The sequence below is a fragment of the Telmatherina bonti genome, assembly GCF_933228915.1.
Source record: "Telmatherina bonti genome assembly, chromosome: 15".
Taxonomy (NCBI): domain Eukaryota; kingdom Metazoa; phylum Chordata; class Actinopteri; order Atheriniformes; family Telmatherinidae; genus Telmatherina; species Telmatherina bonti.
In genome coordinates, this window is record NC_136613.1 from 12,026,752 (window position 1) to 12,053,379 (window position 26,628).

Here is a 26,628-nt window from a genome sequence, read left to right on the forward strand (position 1 = left end):
TTCTGCACGCTTGTGTTTGTTTCAGGTTGTCATTCATCACTTTGGATATGCTTTTCCATCAGATGCATTCTTATTACTAATGGGCCAAAGCCTTGTTATTATCTTTTTAAGGTGGAGGAAGAAATGGAAAGTCACAGCTCAAAGCTATGCCACAGAAATGGTTTCACTTTCATGGTTCAGAAATTTTATAACCACAGGAGACTTAATGCAAGTATGTTTGCTGTGTGTGTATTTGTCACATGCACATATATCAGTCCTTGTGTATGTGTGTGTGTGTGTGTGTGTGTGAGCGTACCCAGGGTGGAGCAGAAAGTGTCAGAAGATCCACTACTCTGAGTCACCTTCAGATCAAAGCAGGATGTGGGTGTTGACGACACTCTTTAAAGGGTAGTCACACTGCACTTGTGGTTTTTGCCAGGTTTAAAATTGTTTTACTGTTTTATGGTATTCCGGTGTTAAAAAGTTGTAAAGATGAAGACAGATTATCTCCTCTAATCACATTATAATGGAAGAACTGAAGGCAACTAATATTGCCATTGTATCGCTGTATTTTGACATTTTCTCGATTGGGATGATATTCCTTAAATTAAATTGCTTTAGCTGTTTTACTGTTTCATGGACTATGAATATTGAAAGCCTTAGAGCTTTTGGAAGACCCTTTCTAACATGAGAAGTGGAAAATATTTGAGAGGGTCTTGGCTACACCCTAAAAAATGAGGCGGGGCTGGATATTAGACATTTTGATTGGATTAAAATGCTTGGATTAACCCCAACCCTAACTCTAATGCTAACCCTAACCCCACGCCCATTTGACATCCAATCTCACTCATATGACATCCAACCACGCCCATTGCATGTCCAACCTTGCCCAATATCCAGCCCCGCTCCATTCTCCAGGCTGCAGCCGGGGGTTATTGAAATATTTCAGCATGTTTAGTAAAAGTGAGTACAAAACCTTCTAAATTCAAATGACCTGAAGTCACAGCAACTTAGGTTCCTGATTATTGTTCCAAACTACTTAATTCAGAACCATTTTTTAGAGGTCCTGCATGCTGTGTAAGGCTGTGTAAAAGAAAATCTTCATCATTTTAAATCCCTCATTCCTGATTCCTGCTGTTTTTGCATTGCTCTTTAAATGGATTAATTTTCCCCTTTGTGTGTCTGACTCTTCCTCACATAAACAGAGCGGTGATAGAACCCTTGCTGGACCTCCCTCCTCCTCCCCAGACACTGATGGTGGTTGTCGACGGCCTGGATGCTGATTGCAGGCAGGGTGATGGAGTTGGAAAGGTTGGCTCCATTGCAGAACTCTTGGGTGCCAATCATCACATGCTGCCTGGCTGGTTGCTGCTGGTCTGCTCCGTTCGCCGCCGTAATAAAGTTACGTGCAAGATGTTCTCAGGTATGCACGTGCTGTTTGTAGCCCACTCCATGAGAATGTTATGTTTGGAATTTTTTTTCAGACAAGCATACAAGGAGTGGACATCCAATAAGTTGAAGTGCTTTTGGATAAAATTTGGAACCTCTCAAAAACCACTGATGTGTTCATCAGTGTGCTGAAGTGTGTATTACAGAGAAGAATGTGCATGTTTGGATTGGCAAGCAGGGTGTGAATGTGGGCTATACTCAGAGTGGTGAGCAGGGCTTGGAAAGCACTTTATAAAGCAGACCATTAAATCTTTCAGTACTTGTATGGACTTCAGGCCCTCTAATTGTTCATACTATATTAAATGTTGTATTATAAATGAAAGAACGACATACTTTCTTTCAGAAGTAATATCCCAATCTTGCAGTTCCGTTTCTGTCTTCTCTGAAGTTTTTAACTAAGAATGAAAAGGAAATGAAGGAAAAAACAAGAATCAATACAGTATGATCTGATGAAAGAACAAATGTGCAAAAGCTAAGCATAGCATCTGTTCGTGCAAAACAAGTTAATCTATTCATCAAATACTGCAAAATTTCCAATAAAATGTTTAATGCAAAACATCAAAGACAGAGCAAAGAACAAATTCCAAAGATTGAAAATGAGTTTCCGAACATGTTTTAAAATGCTATGTGATGTCCTGATGTGAAGAAGCAGGGTGATTCAAAGTTTAGGCACAGCTACAGCAAAAATTCAATTACCTTGATGCTTTAATTTCCTCCAGGGTATAGCTAGGAACATCTGGTCAGTTGACCTTGGCTTTCCCTTTTGGGGGTGTGCAACGTTAAAGGTTAGAGCTGTAAGAGAAGTTTAACCCATTCAGTAATGATAAGATGTTGAAATCCACTCTTTAAATCAACTGTGAGGCCATGCAAAGAAACTGTCATGATCAAACTGCAGAGTTTTGGACAAAAAGACAGTTGAAACTGGGTAATACTCCTCAAAAAGACTTACAATAGTCAATCCAGGGCAAAATGAAGGCATATAACTCTTATTAATATTTGTCAAAGGAGAGAAGGGGTTTTCTTTTGGCACGGGTCTTCATCTAAAAGGAAACAGCATTTACTTATCAAATGAAAAAAGGGTTATTTCTGCTGAAGGAGAGGTGTAAACGAGCCGGTACCATTGATCCATCCATAATGTGACACCACTAAGGCAGATCTTATAAAGTATTGCAGGTTTCTTTTTAAAGGGGTTTTGACTGATCAGGTTATATATCAATACTTTGAGCAACAAACAGCTGGAAGATGACCCAACGTTTTCCCTTCAAACAGTTTGGGAGGCCATTCTGCAAAACAAAACCGAAATGACTGCATGCATTGATGCCAAGATGTTATCATTTTAAGCAAGTCTAAAGAGTATGCAGGAATCACTATCCATTATAAATGATCATTTTCCGGAGACGGAGCATCGCATAAGCTGTAATGAAGACGACAACAAAAATATATTGAAAAGGTTGTTTCACTCGACAAGGATAATCCTTACCTGAGGGATAAGGCAGATGATGCTGAAAACAGGACCAGGGCCAACAATCTTTCTTTCCTTAACATCCTGGAACGCTATGAGGGGGTTGATACTGCGGGCTTGCTATCCCAGCTCCTTCGTCATCTGTTTGGCAATGAGAGCTTTGTTGCACCACCGATGAGTGGGAAAAGGCTCATCGTTCCCTTCATTCCAACTCCAGAAGCAACGTCAGATCTCCTCGTCCACTCCTGGTCAAACTTCTGCTTTTTCAAGACAAAGTCAAAGTTTTGCATTTTGGCAGAAAAAAAGTGAGCTTGTCTTCCAGGGGAATTGCATTGGGATTTATCCTAACTTCAGTGTTGATCTCACCAAAAAAAGGAAAAAAAACACCAAAAGTTTGATGAGATCATGAAAAGACTAAGTGCAGCAAGTGTAAATTACTCTCTACTGTATCCATGTAAACTTGAGAGTAAACATTAATAGAAGATCAAACATTTTCAATACCCCAGAGGATGCAAAGAACATTTTCGATGTTATCTCATCTTTACTAAGAAATTTAACAAACACTGCTGTAAGCATATTGTCATAGCTCTCCCACTGGTGAATCCATATTATTTCAACCTATATGAAAATTGTGATGACTTGGGTTGAAAGTGAGGCAGGCATCCCTTTTGTTTTTCTTGTTAGGCTGCTTGTGGGCATCGCCCAGGAGCTCCTTTTTGCCATATTCTGACTGGCTGTTGCACATAGATAACACACTACTGTCACATTTGACTGTATAAAGATGTTCAGGCCTGTCACTTATTGCATTGATTTATTCATTCTTCTTATTATTGTTGTTAATGTTATTATTTCTCTTTCTTCAAGGGTAAGTGACCATTTAAAGGCCTGAGTGAATTCTGTTTACTTGTTTTCTGTTATATTTCTATGCATCTGTCTGTCTATGTGTTTGTCTATTAGTATGTATTTGTCCTTTTGTGTATTATTGCTCTACACTCTCTGGATGTCCCTCACCTTATATTATACATCAAATGTAGATAATAGAATCTGTTAAAGGTCTGAAAATTATCCACCTCAACATGAGTTTGTGACTATCTTTATCATCTTGACTCCTTATCGCCAAATCCTTCAGGCTTTCGCTCTCCAATTAATTATTAAATGTGCTGATTTTGATGTTCCTCCATATCTAAAATGTTCCAGGTCCGTTCGCGCAAACCTACTCCTTACAAAACTCTTAAAAAGTTTCCTTTACTTTTTCTCTAGTCCATAATAGGAATAGGTAGGTCAGCAGTCTCTTTGCAGGCCACTAATGATTGGAACCATCTGCCAGCATCTTTAAGGACAATATCATCCTAGAACCACTTTAGTATCTTACTTTATACTTGCCTTAAAACAGTCTGTCTGTGTTTGTTAACACTGTTTTCTTTATGTGGAAGTTGTAACTGACCAAAGCTTTGGTTAAATGTGACATGATATAGGGGGCTTGAGGAGAGGGTTGTGGGAACTGGACTATTCTATTCTATGACTGCCCTTAATTGTGTTAATTATTTTAATGTATTGTCTTTGTAATATGTATCATGTATAGTATTGTATTTCATGCGTGTCATATCATGTGCAACATATGATGTCTGGGTTTTATGTTTCATTGGACCCCCTTCCAAACAAGATGCTACATCTCTAAAGTGGTTTTCTTTTAATAAATCAAAATAAACTGAAATAATTCCATGTTTCTTCCTGGAGGGACTAGACCTGGAATTTCTGAACTCACAGGTGGTGGTACTGAACATTTAATAGACCATCTTAGCAAACATGTTAGGATCTACAAACATCAACGCAGATGATCTTGAATGAATTTCCATAATTCTATAAAAACATATCTTGTTCTTTATTTCAGGTTTCCGTAAGCTCTGTCTGGATGATTTGAGAAAACCACTAGCTGTCCGTGATGTTCAGCAGTACATCCTATGTCGCCTGGATGAAGAAGCTGCACTGCGGCGTCAGCTCACTGCCAACACGGCTGACATGCTGCATCTGCTTCACATAAAGAGTGGCGGTTGCTTTCTCTTTCTTGAGCGTGTTCTGGATGGTGTAGCAGCTGGATTGGTGGGTCTGCGAGAGATCCGGGACATCCCTGGGACTCTCAATGGCCTCTACCTTTGGCTCTGCCAGAGACTGTTCCCTCAGGGGCTTTTCGTTTACATCAGGCCTCTCCTAAATGTGCTCTTGGCTTCTCCAAGACCCCTCACACCTCAGCAGCTATACACAGCAGTCTGGACTCAGGACACCTCGCTCAGCATTCAGGATTTCCAGAACAAACTTCAAACACTGGCCCCTCTCCTGATCGAAGGCCCTGGGTACACCAAACTACTTTTTCATGCTAGCTTTACAGAATGGCTGACTGATGTTAAGTACTGCACACAGAAATACCTGTGTAGCCGGACCGAAGGTCACAGTATGCTCGCCATGGCTCTGACTCTACAGGGACCTCTCCTGGACGTTGAGGAGACTTGCCAGTTAGCCACACATTTAGTTTGCTCAGGTCACCATAAAGAAAAACCCTCATTATTGGCATTGTGGATGCTATGGGTAGGTGTTCCTGCTGTCACCCCCAGCCACAGTCGAGCCATCATCACATCTTTAGCTCAGCTTCCTGCTTTAGTCAGTCAAGAAGTCCCTCAGCTGCTATTGAGAAGTGGACTTGTCTCACCGGACTTGTTTGCCAATAAAAACTTGAGTGTTACAGTACCTTCTCTAAGTGAAGACAGAGATGGATCACAACAGGCTTTCAAAAGAGAACTCTCTATAAAGAAGCTGCTAGACAGCGGGATGTCTGTGAACCAGATGGGCTCTACAGATGGACAGACTCTGCTTGCTAAAGCAGCTCACGAGGGTTCTGTGAATGTAGCTAAACTTCTTTTGACACGTGGGTCTGATCCGTTGATCAGTGATCACCAGGGTCAAACACCACTGACTCTGGCTTCGAGGCATGGTCATGTCAAAATCCTGTCCCTCCTCCTTGAATGGGCTGAAGGTCAAGACTCGGAGACTGCAAAGCAGATGATGGAGCATGTTGACAATGAAGGCTGGACAGCACTGCGCTCTGCAGCTTGGGGAGGACACAGCGAGGCTGTCTGTTTGCTACTGGATGCAGGAGCAGATGTAAATGGATGTGACGGTGAAGGACGCACTGCTCTGAGAGCTGCTGCATGGGGGGGTCATGAGGAAATTGTCCTCACTTTGCTTGAATATGGGGCTCAAGTTGACAAAGCTGATAGCAAAGGCCGCACACCGCTTATAGCTGCTGCCTATATGGGACATCATGAAACTGTAGAAATACTGCTGGACCACAATGCAGATGTCAACTTAGCTGATGGAGATGGACGCACTGCTCTGTCAGTTGCTGCCCTCTGTGTCCCTACAGCCCCGGGGATCAAAGGTTTCGGTGAGGTAGCAAGTCTGTTACTAGAGCGTGGAGCCGACCCAGGCCACAGAGACAATGATGGAATGACACCATTGCTGCTAGCAGCCTATGAAGGCCATGAAGATGTAGTTGAGCTTTTGTTAGAAGCCAACGCTGATGTAGATGAAACCGCTGGACCTGATGGGAGTGTTTCTGCTGCAGCTGCTGTCACTCCCCTGCTGGCAGCTGCAGCAATGGGTCACATGAAGACAGTGTCTCGGCTACTTTTCTGGGGTGCAGCTGTGGATGCCATAGATTGTGAAGGCAGAACGGCACTTTGTCTGGCAGCAGCAAGGGGTAGCTTAGAGGTTGTCCGTGCCTTGCTGGATCGAGGCCTTGATGAGAACCATAAAGATGACCTTGGTTGGACTCCACTGCACGCTGCTGCGTGTGAAGGTCATCGTATTGTTTGTGCTGCTCTGACAGAGCAGGGTAGCATGGCACGTGTTGGAGAGATGGACATTGAAGGGCGCACACCCCTTATACTCGCTGCCCAAGAAGGTCATTGGAGCACTGTCAAACTACTATTGGACAGACGCTCTCCTATTGACCACAGGGCTTATGATGGACACTCTGCACTGAGTGCAGCCTTTCTGGAGAGCCATGCTGATGTTGCAGAGCTGCTTATGAAGCGAGGTGCTGATACAGATGTTCGGGATGCTGAGGGCCGACCTCTGCTGTACCTCCTTGTTCTGGAAGGTCACCTTGGTATGGCCACTCTCCTCATAGAGAAAGGAGGTGTGCCGTTGGAGTCCCGAGACTCTGAGGGCCGTACATCACTTCATGTAGCTTGCTGGCATGGCCATGTGGAGATTGTGGACTTACTTCTAAAACATGGGGCAAACCCTAATGCACAAGATACAGAGGGGAGACCACCAGTGCATTCAGTGGCTTGGACAGGATATACTAAAGTAGGATGTCGTCTCCTAGAAGCCAGTGGTGTAAACATAAACCTTGCTTGCCATCAGGGTGCAACTGCTCTGAGCATCGCGGCCCAGGAAGGACATGCTAATATTGTGACAATGCTTCTGGAAAGAGGCGCTAATCCAAATCATATGGATAAATATGGCCGCAGTCCAGTCAAAGTAGCTGGGAAACATGGACATATTAACATAGTCAGGCTCTTGGAGAGCTATGGAGCGAAGCCATATCTGGGCCTGCTGTCTAACTCTAATACTGGAACCCCTGCAAAACACAAGACCTTACCCTCAGGCATGCCAGAGAGTAATGGAGGTGAAGTGACAGTTGCTACCTCCTCGTCTTCAGTATCATCTCCAGGTTCCACTGCAGAACGATTCCACTCAATGCAGAGCTCTCAAACCTCTTCTACTTGCCACTCACTGGCTACAGTGCAGACAGTGCCAGCTGACAGCCTCAGCTTTATCCAGCAAATCCAACAGCACTCCCTGCCCCGCAGCCGTAGCCGTCCTTCCACCCTCCCTCCACCAGGGAGCTCAGGCTCGGGCAGTCTCTATGGAAGTAGCAAGAGGCATGCCAATGGCAGCCCTCCTACTACTGTTTGCACAGTCACAGCCATGGCGCACAGCTGCAGACTGCCTCAGAAAAACTTGTTGCCTGGACTTGAATATCATGACAAAATGAATAAACAAAGCTCCAACTTGATTAAAGCCGATAGGACTACTTACACTGGTGATAAATGGCACTCAGTCATGGCATCTCTTGGTATAATGCCAGGTCAAGACTGCCCCCTAGGTGTCAAAAACAGAGAGACTTCTCCTTTGGACTATCCATATGGACTCCAGAGCCAGCTTCAAGGAAAAGCTTGGGAGTCTCTAACCCAGAAAACGATTTTGTCCCCTGTTTGCTACGACATTACTCCATCCTCACCTTGCAGTGCCTTGCCAGAGGATGTCATGTTCACTATGACAACCACAGACCCACAGCTTAATCTCAAGAAGGCCATCAAACTACAATTTGAAGGCCCCACCAGTGCAGCCTTATACAAAAGAGAGACACCCCTGTAATTGGTACAGAGGTAGGCAAACAGAGTTTTCCTTTTAATCATAAATATATTACCTTTGTTTACATGAAAATGTGTACAATTAAAAAAAACAATATTATGTTTCAGGTGGAGTTGGACTTTTTTGCAATTCATGGAGGAAACTGTTGCATTCAGAGGAGAAGGGAAAATTATCTCTTTCTCCACCCCAACAGAGAACCCCAACATTAAAGCTGACATTGCTTTTTTTGCTGCATGTGTGTGTACTGAGAAAAGCTCTCACTCAACATTCTGATTAATTCAAGCATTAAAGTATAACCATTTTCATTTCCAATTTGGGTTTTGATTTATCATTAAACACATACTACTTATCAGTATGAGTTTTTGAAAAAGGCTTTCCTTGTCTATTTTAATTTATTTTGTTGTCTCTAAAGAGCTGAGTTTAGAACTGTTTGATCTTTGTTTGCTTATACTAAAAAATGCTTCATTAAATTCTGATTTGTAATTCAAAGTGAAGTTATTTTTTATGGGTCAACAATTTGGATATAAGCTTGTGGCCTCTATTTGTATTCAAATTCTTTTGATATTTGTTTTAAACAAATCTACATCCCCTATAACCAAAACAGCCAGTCATGGCTGAAAAAATCCAACCCGAGCAGCTTAATGGTACAGAACAAATGATAAAAAACAGCCAACTTATCAAACATCTGTAGTTTGCAGACAGTTTGTCTTCAAGCTTGCAGAGAGGAAAATGAAAATTAGACAATAAGAATGGATGGTGAACATGTCTGGATTGTTAATTTTTCAAATTTGTATGTTGCCTAAAGAAATTTCTACATCTCGATTTTTTTCATTGCATCAATATTTAATTGCATTTATTAATTAAATTAGCAAACGGTGCTGGAAAATTCTCTACCTCTGCTCTGCATTGTTGTCTTTTTTTTTTTTTTTTTTTTTTTTTTTTTTTTTATAAATGAGTGAGTGTGAAGCATCTTATGCACTTAATAAGTAAATGTCATGTACAGCTTCTGAAGTGGTTGCATCATGCAGAGATGAAAGTCTGGCAGCTGGCAGATGGCAGCCACCTGGGAAAATAAAAACCAAACTGGATTTGGGACCATTTTGAAACTAGAGAGGATGGCTCTGCAGATACATCCACTGGGGATTCTTTCCTGTCTTGTTGACATGTTTTATCTTTCAAATGTTGGGATGGAAACCCATGTCTGATTTGTGTTTCCCAGCCCAATTAAGTCTGAAGATGCTCCATTTAAACTGTGCATAAAGGCTTAGTTTCTACTGATTATCTTTTGCATTTTGACACAAGTGTACAGAACAGTCATTTCTCCTTATTAATCAATGCTTTTTAGATTCTTGCACCTTTTCAATTTTTCCACACAATTTTCAGCTTAATTAATGCTGCAGTTTTACAATGAATTCTACGTAAGACACAATGAACCAATACTAAGCTTAAGCCTCTTCTGTTATCTCTGTTGTGACATCTCTTCTGTGTTAGTATGCAAAAGCTTTGGATTAAACTTCATGATTGACTAAATTTTCTGCACCAGTCTGTACAACTGGTGCAGAAATTCATTGTCCTCACAAAATCTTCTTACAATGTCTTTTGTTGCAGCATGTTTCTAGACTAAGCAGAATGAGACTTGAAACTAGAGCAAAACAGGATTGTTGCAGGAAAATCTCTCTAAACTTACAATTAAGTCTAAAGGAACTGATAGGTAGGCCCTGTGTGGACTGGCAACCTGTCCAGGGTGCATCCTCCTTTTCACCCAATGGTTGCTGGGATAGACTCCAGCTTCTCCGCGACCCTTAATTGGAACAAGCATTTTCAGAAAATCCATGGATGGATGGAACTGATAGGTAATATCCTTTCTTCTTATTTCCTTTCACTTATTTTCCTGTCAGTGGGGAAAAATGTACCATTTACCATTGCCACAATGCACCCCATCACCAAGATAACTGACAGCAAAATAGTAGCTGATGTGACATGTTTGTCCACACAACACCAGTTTCAGCTTATTGCTTTGCTTCTTCTTTAATGATAAGCTGGAAAGGTCAACATTATATTTTAGCTATGTCTCAGACATGAGGTAAGTACAAAAACAAGCTTGTTCTGAAAACATGTTTGCAAAGAGGATCAAATGCACTCCTTGCTAAAACAGGATTACAGTGTAAACACTGGTGCATACAGGTAAACAGAGACTCCAGCCTCATGAGGGGTCCTATTCACATCCACTATGTATCTTGTTGAGTTTATATCACAAATAGTTAACGTAGGGAGGGATAATTTGGCTTTAAACTAACATAAAGGTTCTTAAGAGTAGTCAAGAGAGTAATACTTGTACATCCTTGACACTACAAGAAAAGGCAGCTAATAGCTGTTTATACAAATGGATATTTTTTGACGGTTTCTTATTCTTAGGAGCCAACTCATTTCCATAATCCCTTGAGTTCTCAAGTGAATACTAAAATTACTACGTTAGGTGAGCAGTGAGCTCAAGGTTATTTTCTGACATAAATGGCATAGAAAATTATATATTGGTGTACACTTTTGCCCCCACAAGTACAAAGTTTATGACTTCTTTTGTAACTTCTCCTTATGGATAGCCAGTTTAAGTACAACATAATGGAATATGAACTATAGAGTTGTTCAAAGGAAAGGAGAAAAGTGGTTGGTGACATCAGGAACAGGAAAGCTGGATTACAGGATGGCCAGGGGGAAAGGAATCAGTGAAGCTGGTGACTGGAGAACAATGGTGAAACAGGATAGTTCATCAGCTCGGAAGCAGCTGATGGGGAAGCAGGTGGAGCTGCAGAGGCGGAAACAGGAAGACTTATTCTTCAGAGGAGATGCAGCTACAGAGAAAAGACAGGAAATATCCTTTTTAGAAGATACAGAGGCTACGAGCTACTTTGAAGGTTCACTTAGTGTTGTGTGTCTGTTCAGTAACATCTAGTGGTAGAGGCTGGAATTCACATTGATGTTTCTTTTCTGCACACACACACTGACAATCTTATTCTTAATATCAAAGGGTTAACTACTATTGTTGCTGATAACGACGCTTCAACTGGACGAGTGCACATTCTTTATTGTGGTGTAGCTTAATTTAGAAACTTTGTAGTGCAAAATTCACATGCTTGAAAAAATCGCAAGGAGAACTTATGCATGAGAATGAATGAAATGCAGTGATCATACCCAACTGACCTTTGAAGTTACTGGTATTTATAGACCAGTATGTTTCCACATTTACATTCAGTAAAAACTAAGCCTTGCTTGCAATAAGTCAAATATGAAATGTGGATCTTTTGTTCAAATGTAAGTTTACTGAATTAAATTGTGAGTTGAGTAGTTTGCCTTGGCAACAGTGCTTGTAATGGAAAGAAAAGCATTTAGCATTTGTTATAGGTCTTTGAGTGATTGCAAAGTTCATGTTGTGAAAAAGGATAATAAAAAAGCAACATATCAAATATAAAACAGCCATATATGTGATGAAAAATAGACAAATGAAACTAATTTCTAAATAATTTCACATCTGAACTATAATATACTATCGCTTTCTATACAACAAAGGAACCTGGATAGTGTGAAATTAGTGTTGACTGGATTTTTTCTAGAAGTGGTCTGTTTTGTTTGTTGAGTAGCTAAATACCCCCCCCCCCCCCCCCCCCCCCAAACACACACACACACACACACACACAGACACACTCACTCACTCACTCCTCTGTACTCCTCCTCCTCCCCATTTAAACAGAAACCTAAGTTAACAGAGTATCAAAGCAAAAGAATGACTTTGTGTGTTTACCTTCATAATGATGCCCTCAAGCACCTTCTTATTTAGCTTTAAACACACTCCTATGTGGTGTTTTATGCAACATGGCTTATTAAAAAAAATTGTAAATGCAACAAGCAAAACCTGTGTTTTTGTTTTTTGTTTTTTTTTTAAAAAGAGCCAACAGTGATGCCCTTGGGCTTCTTCTTATTCTCATTAACATGGAAAATGTGCAAATGAGTGATGGCTATAGCTGTGTCGATGTAAAACTTTACATACAAACTTCTTGCTTTGGTTAGTTAGTGAGTCACTAAAATCAGTTCAGATCAGGTTGACTGTTGAGATCAATGGATGAAACGCACGATGTAAAATAATGTATGCTGGTTAAAAATATATGAGTGACTCATTGAGGAAAACAGTCTAACTTTGTGCATCCCTAGTATGTCAGACTATAAGTTATAACAGGAATATGACTGTAGATACAACTCTAACATTGATCTTGTTATATAGATGTTATTATTTAAGAGACTTAGTATGTGGTCTACCATTTGATAGTGGTAAATTTGCTGTGGCTTTGATGGATTTTTTTTTAATATAAAAACTAGTGGAAATAAACCTGCATGAGGTAATATACAAACAAAGATGTGTGGCGCGAGACTGGTGTTCAGTATTTACAGTGTGTTGTAAATACATAGCAGGAGGAGAAATGGGTCAGTGCAAGAGAATGGTGTGTGAGGACTCAGATGATGCAGTCTGATACTAGATGCAGGGCTTCGTAAAAAAGTTAAAACATACTGTGTTTTACCTGTTATTGTGTAACTCTGCCATTATCCAGTGTGACCAAACACCATGATCTCACAATAATTAGTGCCATCTGATAGACTTCCCTTAATAGGATTTTCTCTGTTTGCAAAATGTGCTGCAGTCACGACACATTCTCAAGCTGAAAGAAGAGCGTGCTGAACTGCTGATTAACAACTGTCAGGGAATGAGGGGGTGTTTGATCCATGGAGGGGTCTGCTTTATGTTTTCAGATATTCATGAAATTGACTCAAAATGCAAAGTCCTAACGTGGTACTTTGCTTAGCAACAGGCACATGCCAGTGGGTGTTAGACCAAAGAGATTTCTATTTCAGTTCTATGTGCAGGTTCATTTTATTGTTTTTATTTATTTTATCTGCATTCAAATAATTGTAAATGGTTTGCTGCAGAATTTAATGCAAGAGTCAGGGTACAGCCTGAACTAGTCATCAGTCCATCACAGGGCCGACATGGCGACAAAAAAATGAAAAGAAAACATTCATGCTCACATTTACTTTTAGGCAATTTTAAGGAACAGCAGTTGTCCAATATATGCTAATGGACTGAGGGAGGAAGCTGTGAAATAATATTTCCTCTTCAGTAATTACTCCTCTTGCAATGCATTTATCATTTTACATGACATTTCTGATAGTAAGAAGAATAAAAGAGAGATTTTTTTTTACAAAGTATGAAGATAAGCTGAATGGAAAATGAAACACAGAAGAGACTATATGAAAGCTGATATTTTTATTAGTTATTACTATTAGTAATTGTAGATTTTCAAGGAATTAGAAACCAGCATGAACTTGTTCATCACAGCATATAGGTTTTTCAACAATGACATATAAGACATTCGGCTGACATCATGTAACTGTCAAGTAAATATAGAACAGAAATAGCTTAAACTTAAAATGATCATTTGTTTTTTCTCAAAACAAAAACAATAAAATAATTAGTTGTAAATGAAAAAAGAAAACACTTTGTACAGTCACACAAACGAGACAGAGGGAAGACTGTGAGTAGCTAAAAAGTAGAGACTCACACGCTGAACTGAACTCAAACAAACTCGCACAGAAATGACACTGTTGCGTTAATTTGCCAAAAAAAACAAAAAAAAACAAAGACCTCCCAATTCTGAACTGCATTTTCTTCTTCTCCTTTAACAAAAAAAGAAAACATAACTATGCTCCCTTTTACAGTGTTGACTAGCAAGCTTAATAAATCAGATAAAAGTTCTTTGCACTGGGTTAGACCACTTCAGCCAGGTTGCAAAGTGTGAAGCGGAGCTATTTTTCATGTTTATACATTTTAAAAATACTTAATAAAGCAAAAAGGTCAATTAGAAATTATAAATAGGTGATTTAAAAAATAGAAAAGGTTCCAGCCAAATCATCCAAATCTTAAAAATCTCTTTTTTGGAGCATTTCTATGCTCCAAAAAGTTTTAGATTAATTTTCATTATTTATGCAAACCTTACGTGTGCTTCTTCTGAGAATGTGGTTTCACAATGTTATCTCATAATTTACTAAACTGTTAAAAAGTTATGCTATACATATGGGCACACACACACACACACACACACACACACACACACACACACACACACAATAGGATTGATCATTTAAGTTGAGATAAGCCTTAATAACTTTCCTTTTCAGTTATTAACAGTAATATGAATATATAAATATGATCTAGAAAAGCTTGTATTCTTGAACAGTGATATGTAACCAAACTCATAAACATTTCTTACCTGATCGCTAATGAATAAGGGTTTCCAGAAAACACATGTTCCAAACAACCCATACTGCAACGAAAACCAGCAGTCTGGTTCAGGTGCTGGTGCCTTCATTTTTTTATGCACCCACATGTATTTCATGGCATTAGTGTTTGCTAAGCTGAAGCAATCACATAGTGGAGGATGCACACGCCAGACAATGTTTGTGAAAGAAAGGAGTGGGAGGAGTGAAAACAGCCACTGAGCTATGCTTTTTGTTAGTGTAGATCATTGACAGCATGCTAAATTGTAGGAATTACTTAATCCAAAGAGAAAATTCAGCTTGAACCCTTCCTATTAAAACACTCCAGAAAAAATCACAAAGTAATCAATGTTTCTACACTTAAATGATCTCATTTTAACAACACTGAGATATGAAAGTGAATTTGCAATAATGTTTATGTTCAATTATATAACTATAAAGTCATAGCAAATTTACACAGCAGAACTAGCTAACAGTGTTAACTACAGGCAGCAAACAAACAGCAATACATTTTGACCTCAAACACACAAGCTCCTAAAAAATAAAATAACTATGAACCATGTTTGCTTAGTATTTTGTTGCTCGCATTTTCTAGCATTTGTCTTTTTTGGAGGATAGCTTCTGTCTTGCAAAGACAGAAACATAATGTTAACTAGGTCAATCATCAGTTTATTGGGCAAAATAGTGACATTCACAATTCCAGCTCAGGAGCCACACCTCATTGTTGTTGCATTTCAGATAAGAATTGTCTAAAATAAGATAGAGATAGATCTTTTAAAAAAAAAAAAAAAAAAGTTGTCTACTTTTGAATGCCAACTAAAGCTGGATATACTCCACCAGCGTCTCTGTAGGGCCAACTCAGCTGATGCCGGAGAAATATGTTTTCCCACACAAACCTGATGGCGTTGTGTTGCAGTTTTTTCTCTGCAGTTACCTCACAAATTATGAAAGAAGCTCCAGAAATCCTGCAACATGTAATCACAAACTGACCAGTCACAAAGAAGTATTCCATATACTCACCCTGCAAGCAAGGAAGGCATGTCAGGTCTGGAAGAGGGTCGTGGGACGTTGTTCCAGACACTCTATGAGTATAAATCCAGCTGCTCTGTCTAGTCCTGGGACAATTTGTACTGGTAAATCTTAATGCAATGATGCATGCTGTCTGATACAGCTATATGACCCTCAGGTAGTAAGGTCAAGCCACGTGGACTACTCAAGCCCTGGTTTACAATGGACCACCCAACTCCTTGTGCAGGGTATAACACAATTCTGTGCTGCTCTCCCCAGTCTGCTACTAGGACATTACCATCTGCATCCATACAGATGCCCCAGGGACAGGCTAAGACCGGTCCCATACCAGCACATACACCTAAAACTCTTACCGTGTTCCAGCTTGGCTCCAGCACTTTAATGCAAGGCACATGCCCTGTTTCATTACCCCTTTCAGACACAGCAATCATACCTGAACTCAAACAGGCTGCTACTAAATAAGGCCTGTGAAACCCTGTCACTACTGTGCGCTCAAGCCGGGAACCTGTCTTCGGTTCAAGCTTCAGGGCAATAAGGGTACCTTTCCTGATATCAGCTACCAAAAACTCATCAAGCCTGGTTACAGTCACTCCCCTCGGAGCTTCCAGTTCATCTTTTGTTGAGCCTGACCCAGACCCTCCAAAGGTCTGGAGAAGGCGCCCATGTCGGTTGAAGACAAGAAGAGCTCTTTCTGCTGCACAGCTTAATGCAATCAGACCTTTGGCACTGACAGCAATGTCAAAGTAGTTCCGGCATCGTCTGGCAGAGCCATCAGCGTTGGAAGTCACTTGCTGGAGAACATTGCCCCGAAGGTCAGTCACCTGTTTCAAATTTTGAATATAGTTTTAACTTCAACTTTGATTATTTGTAGTACAGATAAAGTACATGCACATGCTTGAGATGGCAAAGACATACCTGGATGCGTGCATTTCCACAATCCACTATATAAAGTTGACCCTGTGGTGTGGCATGGATGCCACTTGGCAGGGTAAGATCAGCCCGACCTGAGCCCTGCTTCCCAAACTGTCCAGTGAGATGGACACCTCTAGGGTTAAATACTGTAAAAGCTGGGTCACTTTCTCCCTGTAATTCCTCCAGGGTTGGTTCTCCTCTACCTCTCTTTGGCTCTTGAGGTGACCCATCAATGACTGACATGGATAAAGACCTGGCCACACGGGACTGTTTAGATCCAGCCCCTGTGGCTGTTTTCTGAGGCTGTGGCAAAATATTATGACCTCTGTAGACAGGGTACAAGATGTTGTGCCCTCCATCATAAACCCTAGACCTTCTACTGAGAGGTGGAGAGGCTGAAGTGGAGCTGAGCAAGTTACCACACTTCTTCCACAATCCTTGCTCATTCCCACTGCTGATCAATGGCCTAGTCTTGTGTGTTAAGTCCACTGCAGACTTTGACAGGCGGCAACTGTGGTTCAAAGAGCTTCTGTTCATACTGTGGTCATGAGATGGACTTACAATAAAAGTATAGCTGGAGTCAAGGCTATCTGTTGGGGATGGTGCACGGCCGGAATCACCAAGCGTCCCTAGAGAGTGTTCGTCCGAACTTTGGCTGAGGCAAGAGTGAGGCCGACCCCTGGAGGTAAGGTCCTGGCAGCTTTGGCTGGCATGAGCATCTCTTGGAAGTATCTTGGGAGATGTTAAAAGACTGCTTCCATATCTCAGAAGTCTACTGTTAGAATCTCGACTCATTTTTCCTTTATCTCCATCCTGGCTGTCTAAACTTGAGCAGTGACTCAGCTTAATGTGCTCTCGTCTTCGTTCAGGTGAGGGCGATGACTTTCTAGCGCAGGCCACAGAAAGCATTTTTCTCTGATTCCTTGGAGAGTGACGTTTTCCATTATTGTTTGCCTTATCCATCTGGTCCCTGCCAATATCCATGTTTTTAAGTACTGTTGGAACAGCCAGAAATACATCCTCTTCTTGAGGCTGGAAGGACCCCAATTCCATGTCATCCTCTTGGGATGACTCCCAGTCAGACTGTTCACATTTAGGAAGCCAATGACTGATCTTTGCAGAGGAGAGTTTCTGTTCTTCCTCTGATTCTAAATCGCTTCGGTTTGAGAGGCTGATCTTTCTGACAATCCTGCCTGTTGGTGAGCGCCAACCTTTTTCCTGGAGGCTCTTCTCTCTAGAACTTTGATGGGTTTTCTCTTCACACCTCATCTCCTGTGAATGGAGAGCACAGAGCTGTCCATGTGGCCCACAACCTCCGACATTCAAGCACAAGCTCTGCTCTTGTACACGGATTTCTCCAAATGTGACGGCATTTGGTTGGGGGCTTGGTTTGAAGTTCACTTTCTTGAAAGAAACGGAAATTTCCCAGGGCTGTAGAAACTCTGTAATTTCCTTCAGAATTTGGTTATGGTTTGGTCCACATTCATTCAGAGCTGGCTGACCCACTTCCTGCATCCGCTGCTGAAGTTGAGCCAGTTTATGTAACCTTTGGTCCAACAGGGATTGGCTGACCCGTGTTGCTGCCATGTTTTCTCTCTGAACCTGCTCCAGATGCTGCTGAGTGTCCCGGTGATCCTGCTCCACCCTCTCTAGAAGGCGACGCTCCTCTCTGCGTGCCCCCAGGATGGCTCGCTCTACTGCCCGCTTTACGATTTCAGTTTCCGTTGCATGGCGCTCTTGTATTTGCCGCAGCTCTGTCTCAGCCTGGGCAAGGTTGGAGAGTGCCTGCATTACCCAGCATGGAGGAGACTGAGATGGGAGAGCAAAGCAAGGACCACCTGACTGACAATCTGGACCTTGGTTGTTGACAGGGAGTGGTGAGGTTGTATTGCTTTCCAGAGGTGTTTCCATAAACATCATGAACCAATGTATCGTTATGTTTCTGGTATGAAGTCTGGCTGTCTGCAGAAAGACATGACAAAAGTGGGCTTTGGATTTTTCAAATCCCCAAAAGTCTGTATAAAACACTATTTGTTAAATGCATAAAAACCATGTTAATGCAACAATCCTGAAAACATGCATGTTCTAATTCAACATGACTGAGCAGCTTTCTTTGGTCTTTTACTTGCTGCCAGGCAGTCATTATGGAAAAATGAAAGGGAAAACTGCAGGCAGAGAGAACTACAGACCACACAGAAAGTTAGTGTTTGCCCTGGGCACTGCATTTATATTTCAAATAGTGATAGACAACCAGGAGCATCCAGAGTGAGGATGAGAGTGGGAGGTACAAATCGAGTGTCAACGCAACAGCACTTCTTAACTCTCCAGTTATGTGAATAGACCCTCCTTTGATATTTTATTCATGAGCTGAACAAAGTGAAGCAGAGAAAAGACAAACAGATTTCTCTACCATGATACGACAAACTGTAGAATAATTACTGAGCAACATTGTGACATTCATGACTTTAGATGTTTGTTTTCCTATTTTGAACCAAGTAAATGTAAGTTTTAACATGATCATTATTTACTTAAATGTTGAAACACAGGCAAAAATTTAATTTATACACAATTAGCTAATGATGGATATTCTGTGCTAACTTTCCAAATGTGAATTACTGGTAAATATTCTACAAGCAAGCTCAAAAAATAATGTGAAAAAAATAATGAAAAATACCATACATGAAAAACATGTGAAACTTTCTCTGCCTATACTAAACAATTTGTTCACAATTTAAAAGGGAAATAAGCAGATTTTTCAATATTATAAGACTTTTTGCTAAGATAAGATTATGATTAGCATTCTTTTTGTTGCCTTTGTGTTTTAATACGCTTTTAGCAACATTTATAACAGGTTTCATATTAGTTATTACTTATATATATGAGTCTTTAGTTCACTCATATTCTTAAATTGCTCTCAGGCCTTGTGAGAAGAAAAAGTAAATGTGTTAAATCCAAATCCATGTCTGCTGAAAATCCAAATTTTCAGCAGACAAAGTTGCTCAGTTTGGTCTTACAGCTATGAAGCAGGCTGAATGTGAGGGAGTATTTTTCAGGTGGAAGTTTAAATGAGTGGTTTTTGCATTTAAATTGACACATCTGTGTCAGGCGTATGAATGGTTCCTAAATTTAAAAAGCCATCTGCTGGTGTACTTGCTGCAGTTTAAGTTACTTACCACATCAATAATTAAGTGTCTAGAAAGAAACAGCATTCATGTGAGTTCTTTGTAGTTTTGAGTCTCAGTAAAACTGCTTGGCAACTTAAAATAATGAATACAGATCTTTGACTTTTTGTTACACAGTGGTGTAGCTGTTTGTGTTAAAAGAATTGATTTTTTAAGCTTTTCCTTTCCAACTAACAAGAGAGGTTATCATGGGTGACAGATGTTTGTGAGGCACTGGGTCAGTCCTGACTCATTGTGTCCCACTCTCTTCTCACATTACCAAAACTGCATTATAAATGAGGTTTAGCTGCCCATATTGTGACTTATATTTAGAAAAATCGATAAGAAACCCACTTACTTCTATAAATAATGAGATTGCGTATGGAATACGAAAGACTGCAACTCAGTTGTGAGCAAAGTAATGTAAATATTTACTTAAAAAATACCTAATAACTTCTTCTGATTATTTCAAAAATACAAAATTGATGCTAAATCAAAGAAACCTCACTAAGTTTCAAGATGACAAAACCTAATTAAAACGGAATGATAGGAAGACTGGAACAATACAGTAACCCATTACTTGTCTTACCTGTGTTCAGTTACGGCGCTGATGAAATCCCATGCTCTTCAGCACATCTCCTTCCACTCCTTTACTTTTACCACAGGACCTCCCCTTGTGCCATTTGTTACTAGGACACAGCCGGCTTCAGTTTCCTCCATGTGCAAACGTAGAAGTGTGTGTGTGTGCATGCACCCTGATATTTGTCTTGGTTTTCAGGCTTTGTACTTTGTGCTTTACTTTGACTCTTGCTGTGTTGCAGTTATTAATACCAACCCACCACAGATATTGTTTCACTAAAAATCTAGTCTTTAAGTGATGGAGATACTCATCTTATGGATCATTTTAAAGATTTACTTTGCTAGTCTCAATTAAACATCACTTACCACACTCTTTGTCCTTCTTCTTTCTGCATGAACAGAGTATGTTTTCAGCCTTGTTTCTGTGATGCAGTAATGGCTCCAGACAACCGCTGTGAGCGGTGATGTAGTCCAGGGTGATGTAGTCCAGGGTATGTAGTCCAGGGTATACGCGGTGATACAGAGTATACCCCTTTTTTTTTTTTTTTAGTCAGCATTGAGTGTACCCACTTCTAAACCCCCTGTTATGCAGCTTTTACAATTACAAACATCAGCTATGTTAACTTTAGACATAATAAAGTTACATGTACAGCATATATGTCTATTATTAGCCTGTCTCTCACTAGCCTACTGGCACACGGACTAGAGATATATACATATATATATATATATATATATATATATATATATATATATATATATATATATATATATATATATATATATATATATATATTTTTATTTTTTTATTTTTTTTTTTTTATTAAGTCTAAAGTTAACAGGGTGACCCGGTTTAGTCATTTTATAACCCTTCTTCCCTGAAACCGAAGAGCAGAAATGATAATGAGCAAATATACTGATGGATTTTTGGGGTGAACTAATTAAGATGTCACTTTTTCTGTGCTACCTTTTTTCTGTTTTTAAAAAAAAAGCGTGAAAAATTGAGAGTATACCCACTTCATGAGGGACCACTATATCACTGACTGTGAGTTTATTCATTAATGAATGAACAAAAAGGCACTGTAAATGTAAACCCGAGGTTTCCAGACTGTGTAGTGACATCACTAAGGTCTAATCAGATCCCTTTAGACGTTCAGCTACAATAACTACAATTTGACTGCAAATATCTTTGTTTTTTTTTCAACACATTTATATCCTGGACAAATGTCCTATCTTTTGCTTTCTTATGTCAGTAGCTGTCTGCAAAATTAATATAGTTCATGTAGTCAAGATAGAAGTGCTGGCCAAAATATATAATACATTTATGTTAGGTGCACAAAAAGTCCAAATCTTCAGCTTAAATCAGACAGTAATTGCATAACTTCTGAAATGCCTTGCAACAATTGTTTAGCTAAAGTGAGAGTTTCAGTACTTCATTTACAGCTGTTGTCTGGTTCTCTCAGTTGTGAATCAGTTTAGTCACACAATAATTTCTTGACATTAACCACTATAAACGTTATGCTTCTCTGAACCCGGGCCAAATCTATAAAGACTTCACCAAAAACTTGCAAGACAGCAACTTCTGCTCATAAACAGGTGAATAATTAATGAACTGCTTTTACATCAGCAATGAGCATCTTTAGCAGTTTCAAGTGAGCCCAGTCCTGACTTTTTCATATTTGTTTGGAACATTGGAAAGGATGTTACGCTCAGTCAAAGTGAGCAAAATTCAGTGCCATAAACTGTGAAAAATACTGAACGTGGTAGCATGTTTTATAAAAAAAAATTCTGAAAGATGACGCAGTGGGTATCTTTGTTTTGAAAATTAAATCTTAAATGTCATTTTCTTCATCATTTTAATTACAAAATGTGCAGTCAGGAAGAAGACATTAAAAATGCAGTTTTGATTATTTATTATTCATTTTATTTATGAGGAAAAAATACAGCTATATTCTGAAAATGAAAAAGTATTCTAATTCTTTTTAATAATACCTACCATACTAAAAGGTATTGTTTAAAAAGCTAAAAAGTATTAAAAAAAAAAAAAAAGTCTATTAAACAGCACACGTTAACAGCTTATAAATATTTGCCTCCTTCATTATCAGAAGCTCAAGACCAGTTTCCTCTCAGAAAGTCCCGTATGCTGTCTAGCGGTCTGATCAGGTCCTGCTTCTTATTTTCATCGCTGCTTAGATTTGAAAAGTGGGGAAAAAAAGCATGATTGGAGGCTAAAAGTATGTAATTCCACCCTTTTCTATATGAAAGGGGTGGAATTACTTAGTGTAATTCTTTGTGTGTGTGTGTGTGTGTGTGTGTTAGTTGGGGTTTTTTTGAAAGCATGAGCATGAGATTTAAAGCAAGATTTTAACACTTAGTTCATATCAAATCTACATTCAATACCAGAGAACTTCCTGTGGATAGCTAGAGGCATCTCAGGACATATTAGCATTAGCATTGATTCTTAAAAACCAGCTACATCATACTTCAGATGTCTGGTAGTAAGATGAGTTAGAAGGTTCAGAGAGTCTGAACACAGTGCAAGGTGAAGAGAGCTGGCTGACAAAAAAAAGATTTTAAAAAAAAAAAAAAAAAAACAAGAAAGAAAAATTTCCATAATGTCGGAAAAACTTGTTGAAAACTGTTCATTGCAAACAAATATTTGCCGTTTCTCAGTCCTGAGAACGCCTTGCTATCTGCACACAAGTTTCTGCAGCCCTGAAAAAAATACAAATCTGGACTATTTTAGCAAAATGTTGTTAAAAATGTAGAAGTTTACAGTGACATGCAAGTCTAAAACAAGCTTAAATAAATAAATAAAGCCATATCAAATTTATATGTGAGGCATGGTTTCTCAGCCTGCGAAATGTTGGTCTGCTTTATTTTTATGTGGAGAAAGAGGGTAGTTTTTTTTTTTTTGTTTTTTTTAAATAAAAATTAATTTTGTTATATACACACACACACACAAGAGTGTCCAACAACCGCCTCTACATCAGCTTTGAGTGGAAAAGTAAATCCTGGTTTAAGCCAATAGGTAGAGCATTGAGATATTAAGCTCCAAAATTATCCTTTTTTTTCCCCTTTGAATGAAAAATTTTTAAAAAGTGGCAATTTTAACAATAGCATTGTGGTTTTCATATTCTAAACTTAAATTAGTTTTATCAATCAGTAAGATTTTTAATGTATTTTTTATATATATAATTATAAATACAAAACTGTTCATTGTAATTATAAATACAAAATTGTTGATTCTAATCAACATATAAGTGCAGTCCCATCCAGCACCCACAAAATTAGTTGATCAGAAAATGTAATTTCATGTGGACTTTAATAACAGCTTATTTTTGTGTTCATCTTCAGCCTGATTAAAAATAAAATGACAAACAATTTACATACAAATGATGTTCTTGGAAAGCTGCAGGCGGGCTCTGGTTCGTCTTCTTCTCATTTATCAGAGTCTTTAATAATGAAAGGTGGCGAGTGCAAAATGAACACGACCCCCGGAGCAACAGCAGAAGGAATCAAGGGAAATATACCGGTTTGATTTAAAGTATAATTCAGTTGCTTTCAGAGAAATACAACCAGAAATGACACAAAGACAAATGTGATATTGCTAAGCAAAAGATTTATAAAGTAATAAAAACATTCCCTTTGTAGTGTTCTGACAATTTCTCCCGCCTATGTATTTGTCATCTTTTTTTTCCCCTAATGATTTTAAAATATAGAAAAATATTTCTGAAAACATTCATCGTATCATCATTTGAACATGATTTTTCATTATTTTCCGTTGGTCAGTTCACACACCTCTGCATTCTGACCCATGGATTTTCTTTTTCTCTTCTTTTTTTACAGTATTTACATGGTACATCGATCCACATCATCCCTCAGCTTCAAAGCAGGAACACCACAGCATCATTTGCATAGATCACAGCGGGGAAAAGTCAAGAGGTGAAGAGCAAAAGCTCTCAAAAGAAAAACTGTTCTGCACACACTGAACGTCCTGTGATGAGCGTTTGAAACCAACACACAGAAAACCGTCGTCAAATACATGGCACAGTAAGAACATGTGCCCTTTAATATGCACAGAAATTAAATGAAACATGTTTTGAAGATGAAAAAGCTCTGAAGTGAAAAGAAAAACCATACAAGCTACAAAATGTAATTCTTAATTTGTATTATAGTCAGTATCAGATCAGCTGTAGTGTTCAAGTCTGTTAAGCACAGCTCTAAAAAAAAAAAAAAAAAAAAAAAGTGACATTTTCATATTTTAAATATATATATATATATATATATATATATATATATATATATATATATATATATATATATATATATATGTAGCAATTTGTGTCAGTTAAAGTCAGAAAATCAACATTCGGTTTATTTAAAAAAAAACAAAAAAAAAACAGCTGTGTTCATCAACAAAGACATAAAAATAAATACAAAGTTTTGTATTGTTTTATCTTGAATATGAAAATGAAAAGAAAGCAAAAAAAAAGAAAAAAAAAAAGAAAGATTTAACCTTCCTTTTCCAAATATTTGCAAAAAGAATTCTGCATTTGTACCACCCCTCTTCCAGGAATTTAGCACTTACTTTTATGAAAGGTTGGAGTGTTCACAAAGAATAAACAAAAATGCATCACAGTAACCACAAGTCTAAATCTTGTTTTTTTTTTTCCCTTTTATTACATTATGGGCAAGTTGTGTATGTCCATAAAAGTGCTGCACTAAATAAAATGAAACTCTTCTTAAAACATGTGGAGAAGGTCAAAATAATTCCTCTTTATAAAATGCCTTTTTGCTTCCTGTTCAACAACTTGGCCGCATCTGTTCTTTGTACTTGTGTATCAGAAAAAAATACTAAATCAATGCTAATTACTGAAGTTCTTAATGGGGAGCTTTAAACAAAAAAAATAAAGTGGAGTATATTTCAATAACACAATTGGCACTTACAAAAACAAGAATTAAACATAAGGTTCTCCTAAAGAAACGCTGCATGATCAAGTTTTATTACAGTGTTCAGATTATGTGCCATGTGCCTGTCAATGCTGACAACTGCATGTTCCAGGTATTGGAGATTGTCTTTGGTGTCCATGAATGCATCACAGAGGAGATCACAGCAGCTGTTTTGTCTGATTCCATAATCCTCCTTACAATCTGACCAACTTGCAAAATAACCATGAAAAAGATGCAAGACTGGGTGCAAGTTTAAACCTGATGAGGAAAGAAACCTTCTGATCATCCAGTGGACTGAGCGAACAGATGGACGGACTGATGCCAGTGGGTAAAATACAGAAGACAATATGTTTACATGAGATGAAAGAAAAAAAAAAAAAAAATCCTAAAAATGTGCAAGAAGTTTAAACAAACTGGAATTACACACGCAGCTGGAGCTCAAATCCTACATGTAAACACTCAGCTAGACTGAAACAGACCAAGGTGCTGTGCATGTGCTTCCATCAGTTTGCATCTTTTATATATATATTTAAAAAATAAAAAAGTAATTTAAATTTAAGTTCATATCAATGCAGCCAAATTCCTAACAAAGCTGCTTACTGGTACTTTCACATCCGTATATACTGGGACAAAGATGGTGGTGCGGTTAAAAAGCAGAACTCTAACTGCTCAAGCAGTCGCACTGACCGACTTCTTTACATATTTAATCAGATGGAGCAAAAATTCAGCGTGAAACCTGCTCCTGCTGCCGCCACACATCACCGCAGGCAGCAGTGACTCACTACAACCTACAGAATGGAGGCTAATTTAATCTCAGTACTACTGCATAACCCAAACACTATTTTTTCAACTATTATTGAATTACAAACCTGGCCTTAAGTTGCATGCAAAAACTTTGAACTATTGTTATTTTTAAAAAAAACTATGAAACTATGAGGAAATGCGTATAGAAACTCTGTAGAAAAGTGACGTGATGAAGTACCACATTTACAAACGTGACAACAAACAGATATGGCTTTAATGAGCTGAATAGGCCTCAACTTGTGAGGAGAGATGGAAATGTTTTGGGGGAGAAAAAAAAAGGTAAAATTTCAGATATAAGACTGTACAGGAAGTCTGGCAGTTTCTCTGCTGCTGGGGGTTGAGAGGGAACAGCGGGGTGTGCAAAAAAAAAAAAAAAAAAAAAAAGTGTTATCTGATAAATATCTGGGAAGCAGGTTGAAAGTTTTAGAGATGCTTCATAAAGATTCCCCCTGAACTTTTCTGGCAAGTCTGGAAAAAAATAACTTCTGTACCAAAAGAAAGAAAAAGATCATTTTAGAAAGCAAATGAACTGAAAAAAAA

At 38.9% G+C, this 26,628-nt stretch overlaps 1 protein-coding gene across 1 annotated transcript in view; it reads left to right on the top strand.

The window, feature by feature from the left end:
- ankrd50l (ankyrin repeat domain 50-like) overlaps positions 1 to 8,332 on the top strand; it is a gene marked incomplete at both ends in the record, with an annotated part of 19,629 nt that extends 11,297 nt beyond the window's left edge. The window contains 2 exons of the mRNA XM_079254170.1: positions 1,185 to 1,402; positions 4,782 to 8,332. Of these exons, the coding sequence (XP_079110296.1) occupies positions 1,185 to 1,402; positions 4,782 to 8,332 (3,769 nt within the window). The remainder of the gene's footprint in view (positions 1 to 1,184; positions 1,403 to 4,781) is intronic.
- Between the last annotated feature and the right edge of the window lie 18,296 nt (positions 8,333 to 26,628).